The sequence below is a fragment of the Strix aluco genome, chromosome 1 (genome assembly GCF_031877795.1).
Source record: "Strix aluco isolate bStrAlu1 chromosome 1, bStrAlu1.hap1, whole genome shotgun sequence".
Taxonomy (NCBI): domain Eukaryota; kingdom Metazoa; phylum Chordata; class Aves; order Strigiformes; family Strigidae; genus Strix; species Strix aluco.
In genome coordinates, this window is record NC_133931.1 from 104,666,821 (window position 1) to 104,684,373 (window position 17,553).

Here is a 17,553-nt window from a genome sequence, read left to right on the forward strand (position 1 = left end):
GCCCGTCAGTGTAACTCCGAACTAAGGACGTTTAAGTCGTGTCCGGGTGCCGCCGCAGCGCGGCGCGGCCCAGCCAGCGGGTCCGGCCGGCGGCTCCCGGCGCCCCGGCAGCAGCGCGGAGCCTCAGGGCACACAGCCTGCGAGGCCGCGGCCGGGGCAGCCCTCGGCCGGGAACGGCGGCTGCCGGCTTGATTCTCGCTTCCGCCGTAACCCGCCCAACGACCCGCGCACGGTGGTGCCTGCCCAGGCGGCTGCGGGAGGCAGCCCTCCTCCAGCTCGGGCCCTGCGGTCCTCCCGTCCCCGGGGGCAGCTCAGCCTCCCGCCTGCCCTCCGGGGCCGCAGGGCCGCCCACAGCCGCCATCGCCCCCGCCGCCGGGGCGCTGCGGGCCCGGGCCGCCGCGCCGCGAGGGGGAGCCGGCCCCGCCGGAACCGCCGCCGCGGGGAGATCCGGGCTGCACCGCTGCGGCAGCATGTGGGGCGGCCGGGCGGTGGCGGTGCCGCGGTGGTGCCGGGCGCTGCGCAGCTCCGCCGCCCTCGGCGGCTCCAGGAACCTGCTGAAGAAAATGCTCCACAAAAAAAAGTAGGGGGGCGGCGCGGGCTGGGCCGGGCCGGGGGGCTGGCGGGCAGCGGGGCCTCCCGCCGGGCTGGGCCCCGCTGCGGGGTGAGACGGGCCGGGGCCGGGGCCGGGGCCTGCGGCCTGGCGGGCGTGCTCCGCGCAGGCAGTGCCGCGCCGGGCCGGGCCCTGGCGGGGCGGTTCGTGGGCGCTGGGCCAAGTGGTGTGAGCGGGGCTATGGGGCTCGGGGCGCTGCCGGCGGCCTGGCGGGGAGCCGCCCACCCCCAGCCGCCCTGCGAGCGGCGGTGGGGCTCTGCTCAGGGGCGTCAGCGGTGTGCCGGGTTACACCGATCTCTGGAGAAGCCGGGGGTTGTTCTCCCCGCGCCGCGCGGCCGTGGGTGAGCGGCGTTGCTGAAAGATAAAGCTGATTTCCTTTTTCCAAAAGAAAGAAGTTTTGGTATGACAGCCCTACCCTGGGATCTAAAATGGTAAGTGCAAGCTTTCGGAGTGCTGTGTTTATCTGTGCCAGGAGGAACAAGCTTGTGCTTCTGACGTCGTGTCTGACTTTGGGAAAAGCCTTTTCTGGTGGAGAAATAGCAGAATGTTGTGAATGAACGCTAGGGCTCCGGTTTCACTATGACATTGCTGTCGAGAGAAGCCATCTGACTCCCCGTGGCCGTTTCCTCTTCTGTGCTGATCTTTCATCTGCGCCAGCACCAACGCTCTCCTGCACGCTCTTGAGCCCATAGCAGAGAACTGATACAGATTAAAACTGTTGTGTACCAGCTTAGTTTTATGGAAAAGAAGTTTTTAGGTTTGTTTTTCAAACAAGCAATGCCTTTCAGTTAATACATGCAGTATTTTAGAAAACTGATTTATTGAGCTGTGTAACTTGCTACAGAATAATAACCTAAGAAACCTTGACTATAATACATTGAAGGTCAAAGATGCTGCAGACAGAAATATTCTTTATTGAAACATGTGATACATAAGACCTATATAAAGCCATCACAGCTGCAATAATGACATTCTGAGAGCATACTTAGAGTGCACAAGACTATATAATTGCTTAATACCAGTTTGTAACTACTGATTAATGTCTTGTGGTTTTTCGTTGTGTTTTTGGTGTTTTTTTAAGATGTATAAACCAACCCAGTTGGCCTCTATAATAAAAGATGACCAGACAAAAACTAGGAAAGAAGATAACATACGCCTCAGAGTCTTAAACAGTCTTATTCATAAAGCTGTGACAGAGATGATGAGTACCAGTGAAATTAATCAAGAACTTTATGATCTCAAGCTGGAAATCTGCAGGGTAAGTGCCAAAGCTGCAGCCTGTGTTGAGCTGCTCTGACTGCACCTTCAGGTCCTCCGCTGGGTGTTCTGTGCAGGAGGAGTTTTACTGCATTGCTTCTGATGCAACAGAGCACAGCAAGATGAGGCTCTGGATTCACCTTGCACACTAGGAGAACTTTGCCGCTGTTGTACCTGGCTTAGTAGACCTTTGCCACTAGAATGGAAATGCAACTTAGGCCAACTAAATGGTGATTCTCCTGGTATGACTTTTATTTTCTGTTACTCAGACATGTACTATTTGCCTTGCCCTTTCAGGAGGAGCCTGGTTTTACCAACATAAGTGTATCTTTCCAGGACTCTTTTCTTTGTGCAGTTGTGTGAGTTGATACCTCCTTGTGTCCCTCAGCAGCATCATTACACAGGCAGAAGACCTAAGTGGGGCATGAGCTTAGTTCAAAAAATTAAAACAAACCTAAGAAAATGGCATTGGCCAGCAAGGTTCCAGAAAGAATTGAAATTTGTACCTAATCATAGCTAGTGTTGTCATCGTTCATGGGTTTGAAAGGGATGTTAAAGCTCTGATTCAGGAACTAAGTCAGTCTCCATATTCTTGTTTCTTGTCTGTAGTTTTTTCTTTTACATTTGCTGTTTTGTAAAGATTAACTGATACCAATATGTGGGTTAAAAGCTTGGTGGACTTAGCTTTGTTAGAAACATGGAAAAAAAATTGCACCTCACAGCTGCATATATGACAAGGGGTATGTCATTTATAATTGAAACGTGTTTGCCAGCTGAATTCAGTCTGTCTTCAGGCAGGTGATTAAAATTGCATGGGCAGGAGGAATCTTTTGGCTCTATATGTGCTGTATCCTTCATTGCAGTATTTCTCTCTCTAGGTCTTTGAGTATAGCTTTTCTAGCTCGGATGGCATGTCAGAAATACTGGCTGGTGTAGGCAAGCCACAGCATTTTCAGGAGGCATTGCTGTAAATGAAACAACTTAAAACATGAGAGAGAGAAAGGAACAGCCTTCTTCGAAATACAGTACAGATTTTGTTACAGCTGTGTAGTTCTTAGTGTTGGTGCTGCCCTGGGAAGTGGCTGATACTCAGTCCTGATTTACTTGTGAGCTGATTCTGGTCTGATATTGTTACTTCTGTTATCAAAAGAAATCTATTAGGCTTTCTGCAGTCCATCAGAACTTGTTTTTTTTGGTATCAGAAGTTAAAATTACATAATAGTAATACAGATAAAAGTCATGCTTCAGGCCTGATACATCAGACTTCTATCCGCTCAGTGACATGGCTTGTGTTAGGTAGGGTTGGTTATGCACTTGAAACACAAGAAATGGTTTGTGTTCGATAGGGTTGTTTATTGCTTACATTGGACTCAGTGTGGGAGGGTTGATCCTGCAGTAGAAACAGCTGGTTAATTATCACAGTGGGGTTTTTTAACAGGCGGTGTGTCTCCCAGGGGAGGAGTTATTTGGTGGTGGAAAAGATGAGTATCTACTTTGGTTTTTGGGGACAGTCTATTTTGCCCTAGGAAAGAGTAGCACTGTCCACAGCAGACTGTGATGCCGTTTTCACTCCTGGGAATACTCTGATGGAGTTGTCTTTTCCTGCTGGTGTATGTAGACACCTGTTTGTTTGAAGAGTTAGTTTCTGGACTAGATGACCTCTGAACTGTGCCTTCCAATGGGTAGTTTATGCTTTCTCCTCCCTCTTCCTCGGCTTCTTCCTTCGGTTGAGGCAGGTAGGTTGTTAGAAGTTTGCTGAGCATACTCTCATAGTGAGAACTGGTTCTATAAGACACTGCTAGATGTGATGAATGACAGTTGTAGAAATCTTTCAGAATCCAATTTGTGTTTCAGAAGTTTATTCTTCAGGAAGATTGCCACTCTATCTGATGTGTGCCTCGGCCCCTGCACACCATGCATTTTCGTTGCGTGCATGACAATGTGAATATTACCTGTTAGTGAGGTAGAGGTTCAGGCACTGGAGGTTCCCAGCAGGCTTTACAGCTGGAGAGGCTCTTGCATTACAGTGGCGTGGAGGGCCTCCTCTTCTCTGCCAATATCAAAACCAAACTCTGGCTGACAGCACACTAGGCAGTGTCACAGGTCCTTCTTTAGCGGAAACTTCCACTTTGAACTGTATCCCAAACCAGCATGCAATAAATTGTCATTCTGGACTATTTGTGATGATAGCACTGTCACATTGACTAAATGTAGCACTGTCAGAAACATACAGGTGTTGACAAACTTCTCTGTTTAATTTCAGTTGAAGAGGAGATTAGGCAGTGACTTGCCTCAATAAAAAAAGTCCTTTCAGGTACTGAATGTAAATCTTATTTGGTGTTAAACTCTATGTCTACAAAGGCACCATGTAATTATGGGTCTTAAGAGCAGAGATGGAAGAAGAGATTCTCCTAAGAATTTACATATCCAGTTTGGGTCACTTTATGCTTATTCATGAATTAGAGACTTTGTTGTATATGGTGTATGTGTATATATATAATTTTAAAGAAACATTTGTCTTTTTGCAGGTGTCCCTGGCCTCAAACTTTTCAGCATGTCGTTTGTACTGGAATCCTGCTGCTACTACGGAGAAAGAAAGTTATGTTGAAAGTGTACTGCAGAAGAGTGCTCCGCGAATACGGTACTGCTATGGGATAAACAGACCACTTCATAAATTCATAGCCATGTACTAGTACCATTTCTTAAGTATTTCTGACAATCTCTATCTGACTGTTAGGATGCTTTAGGTTTCTAGATATTTAGAGTCAGAGTATCTCCTGTGATGAGCCTCTCAGGGAAGGATGGCTGTGTCAGACCAGCTGTGTATTCTCCTGCTGGGGCACAGCGGGCTTATTCAGCTTCTCTGCTTTCCTAGGATTGGACTGGGTTGAGCAGAAAGGAAGAGGAGTCTGGATGAAGTTTCACTTCATTGTACTGGTGATGGTGGGCTGGACATGCTGTGCACCACAGTAGGCCAGAATATGATGCTACACCAGAGGACTGGCAATTACAAGAAGTTACCTCCTTACAGATTCACTGGGAAATTCTGATTGCTAGGGACTATTTAGACCTCCAGAAGGGATGACTGATACTACAGAAATTCTTCACGATACTGATATCAAAAAGGAAATCTTGGGATGCTACCTTGTATTGTGATGCTTTTACCCATTTTTGGCAGGGGGTCCAGTGAGTTTTCAGGATATCATAGAGATTTTTTTTCCTTGGCTTACCCTCTGCTATCCAGCCGCTCTATTGGAGGATCAGGGCTTCACCCCATGGGGATGGTGGCATTGAAGCATACTTGTAGGGCTATCCTTGTTTCTCTAGGTTGTGTAATTCCTGCTGCAGCACAGTGCTCTCTTCTAACAGCTTCCACTCTGGGAAGGAATGTTGTTGACTGGGAAGAAGACGAGGGAAGCCTTGTCAGTCCTTCCTGCAGCTAGCATGTAGGACTTGTCTTGCCCTGCTATGTGGGCTCTGTCCCCCACTGCTCTCACCCCTACAGTGGGGATAAGGAAGCAAAATGAAGTGGGGAAAGACCTGTGCCAGCCTGTGCATATTATAGGAGACAAATCTGGTATCATGAATACTGGGTGAGATCTGCAGCTAGTAGTTTTTGTATGTTACACATTCAGAGTTGGGATTCTGCAGTGATGTATTGCTTAGCACTAACATGAATGGATATCCATCAGACCGTAGGCTTTGCAAGCCATATCCTTAAATTTGCAGTACTGCTGGAATTAATTTAACATATTTTTTCTGTCCTGGAGGTGCTGTGCTGTTACTTATACTGGTGAATGCTTTATTTTTGCCAGGTATCTTCTGATGAGTCAGCAGATTGTAGGAAATGTACCCCCAGTACTATTTGTAAAAGACAAAGAAGCTGCAGCTGTAAAAGAGGTAATTGTAATCTTTGACTCAATGTACAAATATAATGATATGCAAACATCGTGAGTTAGCATACCATAATGCTTAGGAATACGGAGAGAGCTGATCATTCAGTTACTCTACCAATCTACATTAAAAATCAGTCTTTGTCTATAGCATTTCCTCTTCATGTTCCAAAGCATTTTAGCAAAGAATCTTGAGTAAGACTGATGCTTACTTGTAAGCATCCTTGTAGCTATCGCTCCATGAACTTTTTTTTGATGCTACTATTAAAATTTCTGAAGTGAAGTTTTCAGAAAAGCTTGTAGGCCCGATCATTAGGCCAATAAAGAAATCCTAAAAAATGAAATTACAATTTTAAATAAAAATATAGAATAGGCTGTTGTCTGTTGCCTCGTGTATTAGATTACAGAAATGAGGTCTGAGGAGCCATCTTCAACATTTTAAATGTTATGTATTTTTAAAGTTCCATTGAATCTAATCAGTGATTTTTAATTTTTTTTTTACCCCAACCTTTTTCCATCTGTGCATTGTTAAAGTGTTTCTAGGGAAGTGCAGATCTTTGCATAGAGGATGTAAGATCACTCATACTACGTTTTTTTTAACTTTAAAAATTATCTTTACTATTTCACATATTCTGCCAAGGTGTTGATAGTTTTAACTAGTTGAAATACTGCTAGAATACTGATGTTTTCTAGGAATTTGCTGTCATTAGGCCCGTGAAGTGAGATGTCTTAAATAGTGAGATTTCCAGAAGAGAAAGATGACACCAATGAGTGGAATTTCATTAAAAACGTTGCCTCAAGTTGTTGATGTGAATGGAAAGAACGTTAGTTGAAGAGAGCATGTTCACATTTCTGTGCCCTGAATTGCCTTATTCTTAGATGTGTTACTGTTACCACCAATTACTGTTAGTGGCTTACAGGCTCATGCAGTGTGTGTTAGCAGAGCTGGAAGGGATAACAAGAACTTCTGACTCTCTAGAAATGCAGTGAAGTGCTTGAACTTTCTGTGATCAGAAAAATTCTTGAGTTTCATGCCAGTGTACTGATCTGCAGTGCAAATATTTTTCAGCTGCATTAGCATCAACTAAAAGCACAAGAATAGATATGAACTAAATGCTTCTGAAAGCTGTTTATATTCTTTATTATGCTCCCCCTAATCAACACAAGAAATTCTACGCAATAAGCAACAAGTGATTATGGAAGCACTTTGTCATTACTATTACTCTATTATTAACATACCTGGATGGAGCTACAAATATCTACTCCTGCAGGTCCTGCCTTTCAGGTCAGTTATTGTGGAACCTGTTCCATTATGTTAAATGACCACTTCTTTTTGAAGAAGGGAAGCCCTGGTCTACCTTACCTTCAAGTTCAGTGCATAGGCACCAAGAAAGTTAACGACACAAGACAAGTAAAATCCCTCCTTGTATAGCTTCTGTCAGTGAATGGCACTTGGAAGCACTTACATTGATCATCTTTTTACACTTTGCAGATCATCAGATTTATGTAGTCCACAGATGTGAATAACAGGGCTTGAAATACTGTAGCTGAACCTGGTTTTTAAGTATTGGAAGACGGGGAAGTACCATCCAATTCAACTTCTAGAATAATACTCTGAATTAGAAGGGAAGTAGTGTGAAGAAAAGTAGGAGTAAAAATTTCAAATGAGATAAATTTTTCACAATTAGGTACAGTCCATGAACACTGAATATACTAGATTTGTAGCATTTACTGGTTAGGTGCCGTGTTAAAAGAGAGTTGGGAACTCGATATTTACATGTAGTAGAAATGCAGACTTGCAGAAAGGGGGAAGAAGCGAAAAAAAAATCTCACCGTGAGGATGTTATGGAAGAGGATTTGGAAGACTGAAGTAAGACCAAATAAAAGTTACATATGTCACACAATCCCTAGCCAACTGTTCAGAATGAACATAAGGCAAAAAACTTTGTAGGAATCCCTGGCTCAGTCATGATATTTGACACAGATTTCCCAGGCAAGAAGTATAAGCAGTTCCATGTATATGGTGGAAAAGGCTATTTTTAAATGGTTTTGTTAAATATTCCAAACACGTAGAAAAGAAAATATTTGTTGTTAGATACTCATCTGTTTCTTGTGTAGGTGTGAGCAAAGTAAATTTAATACAGGACCTTTAATATGTATTGTGTTCGTGTGTTTACAGATTGAGGAATTATTGTCAATTGCTGATTTTGGACCTCCAGAAGAAGAAGAAACATCTCAAAGTCATTCCAGGTGGGTTTTTTGAATCAGAATTGTACAAGTGTCCTTTTTTACCTCTATTGGCCAATTTAAATCGGGTATTATTTGACATGACAGAAAGTGTACTTTAATTAGATGTGTACATTGTTGTTATCTCAGAGTTCAGCAAATGGTGTTATGAGGAAATAGAAAGTGGAAGAGAGAGACTTTTTGGAAGACCTTACCGAAAAGGCATCTCAGCTTTTAAAGAGATCAGTTGGGCCCTTTTATTAACACAAGAGGCTACAGAATAGCCTGGGACAAAACTAATATGTAATCATCCCAGAAATTAAATGTAGAGGATGGCATTTTATTTTGTGGTTTAAGCTTTCTTTACTGCAGTTAAACCCATTTATTAAAATTAAGGGAAAATATTTCTTATATATGCTCTGGTTTACATTCATATTTTAGTGCAGAGACATTTTCATAGGCTATTTTGTTGGTGGTTCTTGTGCACAGGTACCTTGCTGCAGACCACAGCTTTGCAAATATGGAAAGGGAAAGTCTATTTTTTATATATAAGTGGACCTCTGTTAAGCTGTGGAGAATGACTGAATTGTCACTTGTAACAGCATAGTGTATATGCTTTCAAGAGGCAACTAACCCTTAAGGTGACACCAGAACACAGACTTAGAAGTCAGCTGTGTTCAATGTCTATACTCTGAGTGACATAGTCATCAGACTTATTACTTGCAGACCCACTACTTGTTCTGGTATTAGTGTCTTTATTTTCATGAGGGAAATATTTTTAGAATTTCTAAGAATTTAAGACTCAATGTGTTTGTGATAATTCAATTTAAAAAGATGTTTTACAGCAGTAGTATTTGTTTCTTGCTGATAATTTTCTCATGAGGATAAAAGCTCTACATTTACCAGTACTCCTCTACTTGGCCACTTTTTTTCTGGTATAAATTTGGTTTTTATACATGAGTTACAAGTTAACAAAAGGTAAGGTACTTTAGAGCATTCTTCTGTGAGGGATTTTTGGCTATTGAGGGATATAGCTAAACAATCTATTGGAATAGTGATTCTGTGGACTGGATGCTCTCAAAGCCAACAGCCTTGCACTTGTGTGCTGCAATCTGTTGGTGGAAATGCCTTTTGTGCCTTAATGTCTCGGGGTGGTTCATCAGGTGCAAATCAGAAATAGCTTCTTGGGGGAAATCATTGTTGTGACAGACATTCCCACGGGGCACCTAACACCTTCCTCTGTTTGTGTTTTGTGGAAATACTTAAGTCCAGCTTAAGGTGCCATATGCTGCCGTTCATACATCTGACATGTTTTGGGCACCAACTGCTGCTTCTCTCTTCTTGGAGGAGCTGGGAGAAGCCTAACTTCCTTGGGGCTCCCAGGTCCAGTGCTCACTCTGTTACCTATGCCCACCTTTTCCCAGAAACAAGTGGTTTAATCTTTAATGTAGTTGCTTTATTGGCTTCCTCTCATTAAATCTGTTGACATGCTGACAGGCTTATAGACAGTCTGTCCATGGACACATAGTACGGTGGTCTCTCTTCCTTAACACGGGAGCACAGTGCTGAACACAGTGCATTAATAATATCAAACTGAAAACTCCTGTTTATTTCTGTATTACTCAAGTTGTCACCATTAACAGTGACCCTTAAAATATACATGGGGCAAAACCCCCACATTTGTTTTCCTTTCCACAGTGAAGTGTTGTCTTCAGCAACTCAATCTCCAGATTCACCCATGCGGTCTAATCTTTTTGGTATTGATCATGAACTGCTGAATAAGCAGATAATGGACTACAAAAGATTGAAAGTGTCGAGAGAGAGAGAAAGCATTGCCTGGACAGAAGAGCAGGAGCAGCAGCTTTCTAAGATTCAAAGGAAAATTAAAAAGAAGAAAACAAGGAATCCTCCTGATGATGACATTACACCACAGGAATACTTACTGGACAGATATCAAACTGATTACAGGGATGATAATGCTGAATCAGCCTTGGACTATGAGCTGGAGGATGAATTAGAGGAAGAGGTAAATGAATTGGAGGCGGATGACGGCAGAAGTCTAAGTCAGCCTACTGATAAACTGAAATGAAGTGAAAAAGCCACTCCCTTAAAAATGGAGGCTGCCAATAGCAAAAAAAGGACTGCCATAGTACTGAAAGGTTCGTTTTGTACAGCCTGTTTACTGCTTTCTCTTTCGAACTAATAGGTTTGCCACACATGGGGGGTTTTGCTAGCACAAGGTGTGTAAGAAAAACAAAAATGCTATTTGTGACATTCTGTTAAGCAGCTTTCAAGCTGCTGCAGTTGTAGGACTTTCAACCAGAGAGCAGTTTTGTAATAACAAGATACATAGTGCAGCACTGAGTTAAAACTTCTTGCAATTTTGTTGATTATTTCCAATAAAATTGTGGTTTCTGTGTTAAAATAAAATGGTTTTTTTTTTTTGAGTGATAAAAATAATCACAAAGTGATGGTGTCTGTTATTCTAAGGTCAGGAAGGAATAGGGAAGCAAAATAATGACAGTGGCATTCAAAGAGCAGCCTTCAGCTCACGAAGACCAGGACAGGGTATTCTCCAGAGGACCTAGTCTAATGGGGGATCTCTTTCCACAGAAAGTGAAACTCATTGAAATGGTGGCCAATGATGTTACAACCCTGAAAGAAAATAAATCTATTCATTTTAATATTCAGAAATTTAGAGTTGTGCAAGGGGAACTGCAACCAGAAAAGGATGGAGAACAGCTCATCTGTTGGGTAAAATTGGGCAAAGCATTGGCTGTGACTGAAAACCTGTGTTAAAAACTCAAAGGTGGTGAAAAAGCAGCAGGGAAGAATGCCTCGGTAGCTGAGATTTGGAAATGGATGGGGAATCATAAAAAGTACGAATAAAGGTTTCTGGCTCAAAGCAAGTAGAAAATAATAGCATGAGTGTATAAAGTGAGAAGGGCTGAAGCCTCAAAATGTTACGACTAACAAGGTAGTAAAAAGGAATTCTTAACAGAAATAAGGAACATTAAATTTCATTAGTTAATGGGGAAGTAAAGAATGACAATGCAGGGGAGGTTGCACTACAGTGTATGCTGCTCTAGTTTTTCAGAAAGATTTAAAAGACAATGAGTATAAGCTCCAGAATGTAAAAAATAGTCTAAAGGATTTTTAGGCTGAAGAGAAGAGTTCAGGTCAGCAAAGAACACTGAAATTCACCATAGGTTATTTAATACTCCCTTTGAAGCATATTCTGAAGATTGACTGCCTGGAAGAATATGGAGAGGATATGGGCTAGGAATGTCTATAGGATATTCCTATATTTGAATAAGGGTCAGGATCTTATAAATGTAGGCATTACTTTTATTAGGATACATGTTGAAGCTGTAGCTCACATTAGTACTGGCCTAACTTGAAGTAGGTGAATAATCCCACAAATTCCAGTGTGCCTTGTTCAGGCTTTCCAGGAGTTCTTCCTGAATTCCATGGGATGGACACACTTTGAAGTATATGCATTAGTTTATTTTCCAGTGAATGAAAGTATTTATCATATCAGAAACTCTTCTTGTGCAGTATCACTGTCAATCAAAGCTAAGCATTAATTTCTTGCAACTTGGCCACAAAGCTCTTAACTTTTTGAATGAATGACAGGAACCTGTTAATTGGTACGTGCTAAAAGAATCCACAGAATACTAATGTATCCATCTTTAGTTTCTGCTGTATATAGTGTCCTGAGTCTACCTAAAGGTTAAAAAAGGAAAAAAACGAAAAAAACTCAACACCCAAGCAACCCACATATTAGACTTTTGAAAGAACAAAGAGAACAAAGTTGATTACTTTTGCTCTTGCTTAGTTTGGACATCTGTAAACTAGGTTTGCAGTTCATAGATTAGATTTCATCTAAAAAGGACACAAACCATTCTCACTGTCAGGCCTAATACCCTTAATCCCTCGTTAAGCAAGTGAGGGCAGTTGAGCTCTTGTACTTGCCACAGCTAACGTCACAGAAACCAGGCTTTGTTCAAGAAGAAAGATGGCCCAGCACTTACTCAAGGGTGTCCAGGGGTGGGACAGCCACTCTGAACCTGGTGATGAGGAAAACGAAGCAAAAGCAACCAGATTTAGAAGAGATGGAAATCTTAAAAACAACCAGGCAGGATGGACTGGAAGAAAGAAACAGCCCAGGGGATACCTGGAAAATGTCACCAGAGTGGGTGGGTGGGAGCCGCTGCGACCCCGTCCCCAGCCTCCCCCCATTAGTGCTCAGCCGCAGCCTCCACTGCCTTCCCAGGGAAGCACAGCGGGAAGTTTTCTAGCAGTGTAATAGTAATGCAACACTTTCATAGCCGTAAAAGACAATGAGTGAGTGTTACGCTCTGTCTGAGCAACATGAACTATAATCGCTTGCAGATTTCCTTGATTTAGTTTTTATGTATTATATAACCACAGATGGGGAAGGATTTTTGTGGGGCCTTCAGACCTGGCCCCCTACCTTTAATGGCAGCTACTTGCTGCAGTACTGTATTCAGCTGTTAATCCTGGTTAGGAATATGCAGCTGGGAGTGATTATTTAACACTGGCAGAATCAGACATGCAGCTGAATTTAAGTGATTGGTGCCCCTGTGAGCATGTGCTACACCACTCATGTTTGAAACAATGTGATTAGTCAACAACAGTTTTAAAAAACACAGGAGCTTTCACTGTTTCCTGTGACTGTCAAGCCAAATCTTCCCAGACTCTCTGGGACCCTGCAAGCGTATTGTTCATATCTTGAGTTTCAGACTGAAAGTAAAGAAAAGCCTGTTATCCCCCCAATCTGGTTATTTTCCTGAAGACCTGGTCCTATAAGGTGCTAATTTTGAAGTGAAAATGGAGGCACATATTTCCTCTGTTTCATTTTAGCCAATCAGTTTGATTTCTCTGACCCTTCTTAAGACCTTGCTGTGAAAGTGTTTATGCATTTTGTGTCTTTCCAAAACAGAAGTGTCTCTCCAGCAGAATTGCTGAGTAACACTGCTGTGCTGCAGACAGGCTGACAGCAAGTAGTTTACTAACCTTCACCAAAACATGTAACTCAAGGAGAGTGACAGTCCCCTTACTCATGTGAGTCAGAAAAGCCACTGACAAAAATGGCATCACGCCAGGGAAATGAGAAAACCAAGATGTACATCTCACCAAAATCTGATTTTCTGTCCAAGGAATTACTTATTTGTCATGAAATGCAATCTGCCCTTAAGCCTTGCTTGCATACGTGAAACCAAGAAATGCAGAATAAAAGCTCAGCAAAGGGAAAGAAATTGGTATACTGCCCAATATGTTGCCATTTTGTCCTATATCTAACTCTGCAAGAGGATAAGTGAAGACAAAAAGGTTTAGTTTTAAAGATTTCAAAGCTCTATAGAATGTGCCCTATCAAACCAAAAGAGAATCATTAACTAGGAATCAGTTGCTTGCATGTTTTTCTTGCATTCAGTCACTGCTGATAGCACATTACTGCACTGTGCTCATTTGTACTTTAAAATCTACTATGGTGAAAGACCAGTCATTCTCATAAACACCTAACCAACAAAGCATCCCACTTCAAACTGAGAATAAAAATGCAGAAATGTTTGTCTGTTGTGGTAATTCTGACTTTTTTTGGTAGCGTGTGCTTCAGGTAGTCCATCTTACCTGGTGGGCTTTTCTCAAACTAACTGAAAAACAAATTCTAATTGAGAACACTTGTAATTAATTTCAGTTAATTACTCTCTCTCTGGCTCTGAGAAATAGGTAAGGAAAGTAAGAGAGAGAAAACAAAGCTGTGGGAATGGGCGTAGTAAAATGGCAGTGCTACAGCAGATGCGTTGAGATCTGTGGTGTGTTATAAAGGAGACAAGTTCTGCAGTTGGGATCCATGGGCTGTCACGGTTTTCAGCAAGTTGCCTGGGACAACCTGGCATCATTTCAAGTGATGATTGTTTCATTCTGCAGGTTCAAGCAATATTTGTAGCCTTTCATTGAACCATCCGCAGTTGCAAGATTTATAAACTTTTTGTTACTGCTGGTGTGTTAGTGGCTTTCCGAATAAAGCAATGCATATATGTCTGTTCCAGGCCCCCACACTAGAGCCAGAAGTCAGTATTTGCTCTCTTTGACATGAGGGTTTCAAGGGTGCTAGGTGCTTGCTTTGGTGCTAGACCGAGAAGCCTGTGAGTGTCTCCACTGGTGTGTGTCTCAGAAGGAGGCTTCTCTATTTCTACTGTTTACTTCTTCAGTGGAAAACTTTGGTTCAGGATTTTGCAACAGTCCACAGCTGTGGTTCACAAGACCTTACTAACTTTATTGACATTGCTAACTTGTAATTGAATATCATCATGATTGAGGAGAAGCTTCAAACAAACAGCAAGGAAGGAGGAGCTGTTACTGCTGGACTCTAGGCAGCTTAATACATCTTTGCCTGCAGTTAGACCAAAAAGAGTGTCCTAGGAACACAGGCTGGCTCCTGACAAAAGAAAAGCCGGCACAATGGAGCTTGGTTTCTTCTCATGTTGGCCTGATGACAAGCCTCAGTGGCAACCACAAAATCACAGAGCAGTTGAGGTGGAGAGGGACTTCCACAGGCTGTCTAATCCAAACCTCCTGCTCACAACAAGGTCAGTTACTGCAGGTTGCCCAGGGCCACGTCCTGTCGGGGTTGAAATATCTCCAAAGAGGAAGATTCCAAAACCTCACTCAGCAACTTGCTCCAGTGTTCAACCATCCCCAAGCAGAAAAGGGTTTTCGTTTCTTGAGACAAGATTTCCTGCGTTTCAGTTTCTACCTGATGCCTTTACTGTCACTTGGCAGCATGGAGAAGAGTCAGACTCTGTCTTCTCTGCACCTCCTACTAGATATTTATAAATACTGCTAAGTCCCCCTGAGCCCTCTCTTCTAAAGGCTGAACAATCTGAGCTCTCAGTCTCGTCTTGTATGAGAGATGCTCTGTGCCCTATACTGTGAACAATTAATAACACTGAAATAAATTATCATCTTAATATTAAGCCTATGTTACTTGCTAAATGAGGAGCCAATACTGGCCAAATACATGCAGATCTTCTAGAGCATGGTGTTCTCAGAGGGAAAGCGGACATTTCAAAACAAAAATGCTACAATGCAGAAGTACCTAACCCAGTCCTTGACCAACTCCTGAACTCCAGGGAACATCTGGACAGATACCAAAAATCCCCATCCACTACAAACTTATGGCTAGAAAGTATCTGGAACTAAAGCAATAAAATACCTATCCAGCATAAATCCCACGGTATGGAGAGAAAACCATGTCTTTTGTTTGATAGGCCAATGGAAAGAAAGGGTCAGCTATGTTAGAGAAATCTTGTACTTCTTAAATGCTGAACTGAGCACCAAAGGGAGTGCCTGACATTTTTGTCCTAGCCTGAGGTTTTCAAACAGTCAAAAATCAATGAGAAAAGTATGTTGAAGATGAGGCATCTTCATTCACAGAGTAAGTGCTGCTCACACAGTAAATCTGCCTTACCCGAGTGCTTGGCTGGAAACCATGTCATTTTTCCTGAGTGATGATCAAGCTAGGCTTTAATGATTACTCACAATACACGAAGATGGAGGTTGTCAGTTAATGGACTCCAAATAGCTGCATTGATGGACAATTTTTCTGGGGAGGAAGCTGAACTCTCTCTAACTTTTCACAGTTCATATATATATATATCGCAAGCCACCAAAATGCTTACTTCACGTATTTTCTTTCCCTAGGCAGCACAACAGATTTGAAGAGCTGACATGCAGGCTGGTGTGCCTGTTGCTAGCAGTGCTAGTTTTGCTTGTGTACTGGGTCTGGCTGAGCCGGAATTGGTTTTCCCCTAGAGCAGCCCTCATGGTGCTGTGTTTTATGTCGGGAGCCAGCAGGGTGTTGATAGCACACTGGTGTTGTGGCTACTGCTGAGTAGTGCTTACACAGCACCAAGGCTCTTTCCAACATTTTCCCCCCACAGTGGGACGGGGTGGGCAAGATCTTGGGAGGGGACACAACCAGGACAGCTGACCCGAACTGACCAAAGGGATATTCCATACCATATGACGTCTGCTCAGTATAAAGCTGGGAGAAAGGAGGGAGGGGGCAGGGTCACCCTTGGTCCTTCGAGGCAACCACTACGTGTATCAGAGCCCTGCTTCCTGAGAAGGCCCGACATCGCCTGTTAATGGGAAGTAGAGAATAAATCTGTTTCTTTTTGCTTCCGTGCGTGGACCTTTGATTTGCTTTGCTTATATTAAAACTGCTTTTGTTTTACCCACTGGGGTTGGTTTTTCTTCCTATCTTATTTTCTTTCCCCTCTTTCCCTGTTGAGAAAAAAGGGGGAAGGGAGGGGGAAGTGATAGAGCAACTTGGTGGGTACCTGGCATTTAGCCAAGGTCAAACCACCACAGCTTGGTAGATTCCACATGGTTATTACAGCTGTGAGCATGCACCTCCTTAAACAAATAAATATTTAATAACTTAAATGAATATAAAAAAGCAAAACAGTAAGCAGTGATACACTCAGATACCACCTCCTCATTAAGAGGCATGAGAGTCAAATCGTTCATCACTGGTGCTGACTCATGTTGCGTGGTCTCTGTCACTGGGCAGAACCTCAAACACAGGGAAAGAAACTTGGTAAGAACGCAGGGTGTGACAGTGGATGGTGGAGCTCAGAGCAGACACACAAATACAGTTATGCTGGGCTGCAAGGTGCTGCACCAAGCACCTGTGTGCCACCACACACATGGGCAAGCCCTGAACAGGAGATCCATGGGGGCTTTTTTACCTTTGCAGCCCTGCTTCCCCCCTGGCAGCAGTCACCTCAGCTGTCGAGCAGGACTCAACAGACCCAAAACATCTGAAACTGAGAGCAACACCACCATATGCCCCTTTAGTATGCTATGAAGGCTTACAGCACAAGTGGGAGCCCTTTTCATCTGCCATCAAAAAGCAATGAGGTTTGGCATAGAAGAGGGGAAACGCTGCCCAGGACACAGTTTCGTTACAGAAGATTTTGGGGTAGAAGCAAGGAAGTACCATGTCCTGCAGAAAATGCCCAAGAGTGTTCTCCAGGCTGGATGCAATTATTCACCTTATCTGTACTCACATTTCAGCCCTGCCTGAGAGCTACGACTACACTGAAGCTCCCCTTTCCCAGGTGGGAATGGGGTCTGGCTCCCGACTTGCGGGAGACCCCCACCTCTGCCAGGGGAAGGGAGGTGAGGCGGGGCAGGCTGTGGGGCTGCTGCAGAGCTACTGCAGCCTGCTAACATAGACCTTGCTGCAAAACTGAAATCTAAATTTAGCAGTTTAGTTAGTTCAAAGAGTCTTTGTTGAAGAACATGATTCCAGCAGCTGATAAGCGGCAAGACTGTGCATATTTGGTCAATGGAAAGTCAGTTCAAGCATTTTTCTTGTCACCTCTGAAATGTACTGCAAGAAAAGGGGAAATGTCTTCCAGTCTTTCCTCTCCCAAACTCACCTCTGTTTGCAATTTTTCCACTGGAAATTAGACCTTAAAAAAATAATTGTATTTTTGGCAGTTTGTAACAAAGAACGGCAGAAAAAAC

The 17,553-nt window shown here is 43.1% G+C and overlaps 1 protein-coding gene across 2 annotated transcripts; it reads left to right on the top strand.

Annotated features, from left to right (window-relative positions):
- The first annotated feature begins 382 nt into the window (after positions 1-382).
- Positions 383-10,453, top strand: RBFA (ribosome binding factor A). Of its 2 annotated transcripts, XM_074829987.1 has the most exons (7): positions 383-580; positions 999-1,041; positions 1,692-1,868; positions 4,396-4,508; positions 5,683-5,767; positions 7,940-8,010; positions 9,685-10,453. In XM_074829987.1, the coding sequence occupies exons 1-7, from the start codon at positions 471-473 to the stop codon at positions 10,073-10,075; spliced, it is 990 nt and encodes a 329-aa protein (XP_074686088.1). In that variant the 5' UTR covers positions 383-470; the 3' UTR covers positions 10,076-10,453. The 2 variants fall into 2 exon arrangements, with proteins under 2 accessions (XP_074686088.1, XP_074686089.1); XM_074829988.1 differs by lacking the exons at positions 383-580; positions 999-1,041 and adding an exon at positions 1,167-1,367.
- Positions 10,454-17,553: the final 7,100 nt, after the last annotated feature.

Bases quoted from the DNA above. Each gene is read 5' to 3' on its own strand.
- RBFA (XM_074829987.1), top strand. From the start codon at position 471: ATGTGGGGCGGCCGGGCGGTGGCGGTGCCGCGGTGGTGCCGGGCGCTG. The intron at 1,042-1,691 runs GTAAGTGCAAGC...TGTTTTTTTAAG, and splicing joins CTACCCTGGGATCTAAAATG to ATGTATAAACCAACCCAGTT. The intron at 8,011-9,684 runs GTGGGTTTTTTG...TCCTTTCCACAG, and splicing joins ACATCTCAAAGTCATTCCAG to TGAAGTGTTGTCTTCAGCAA.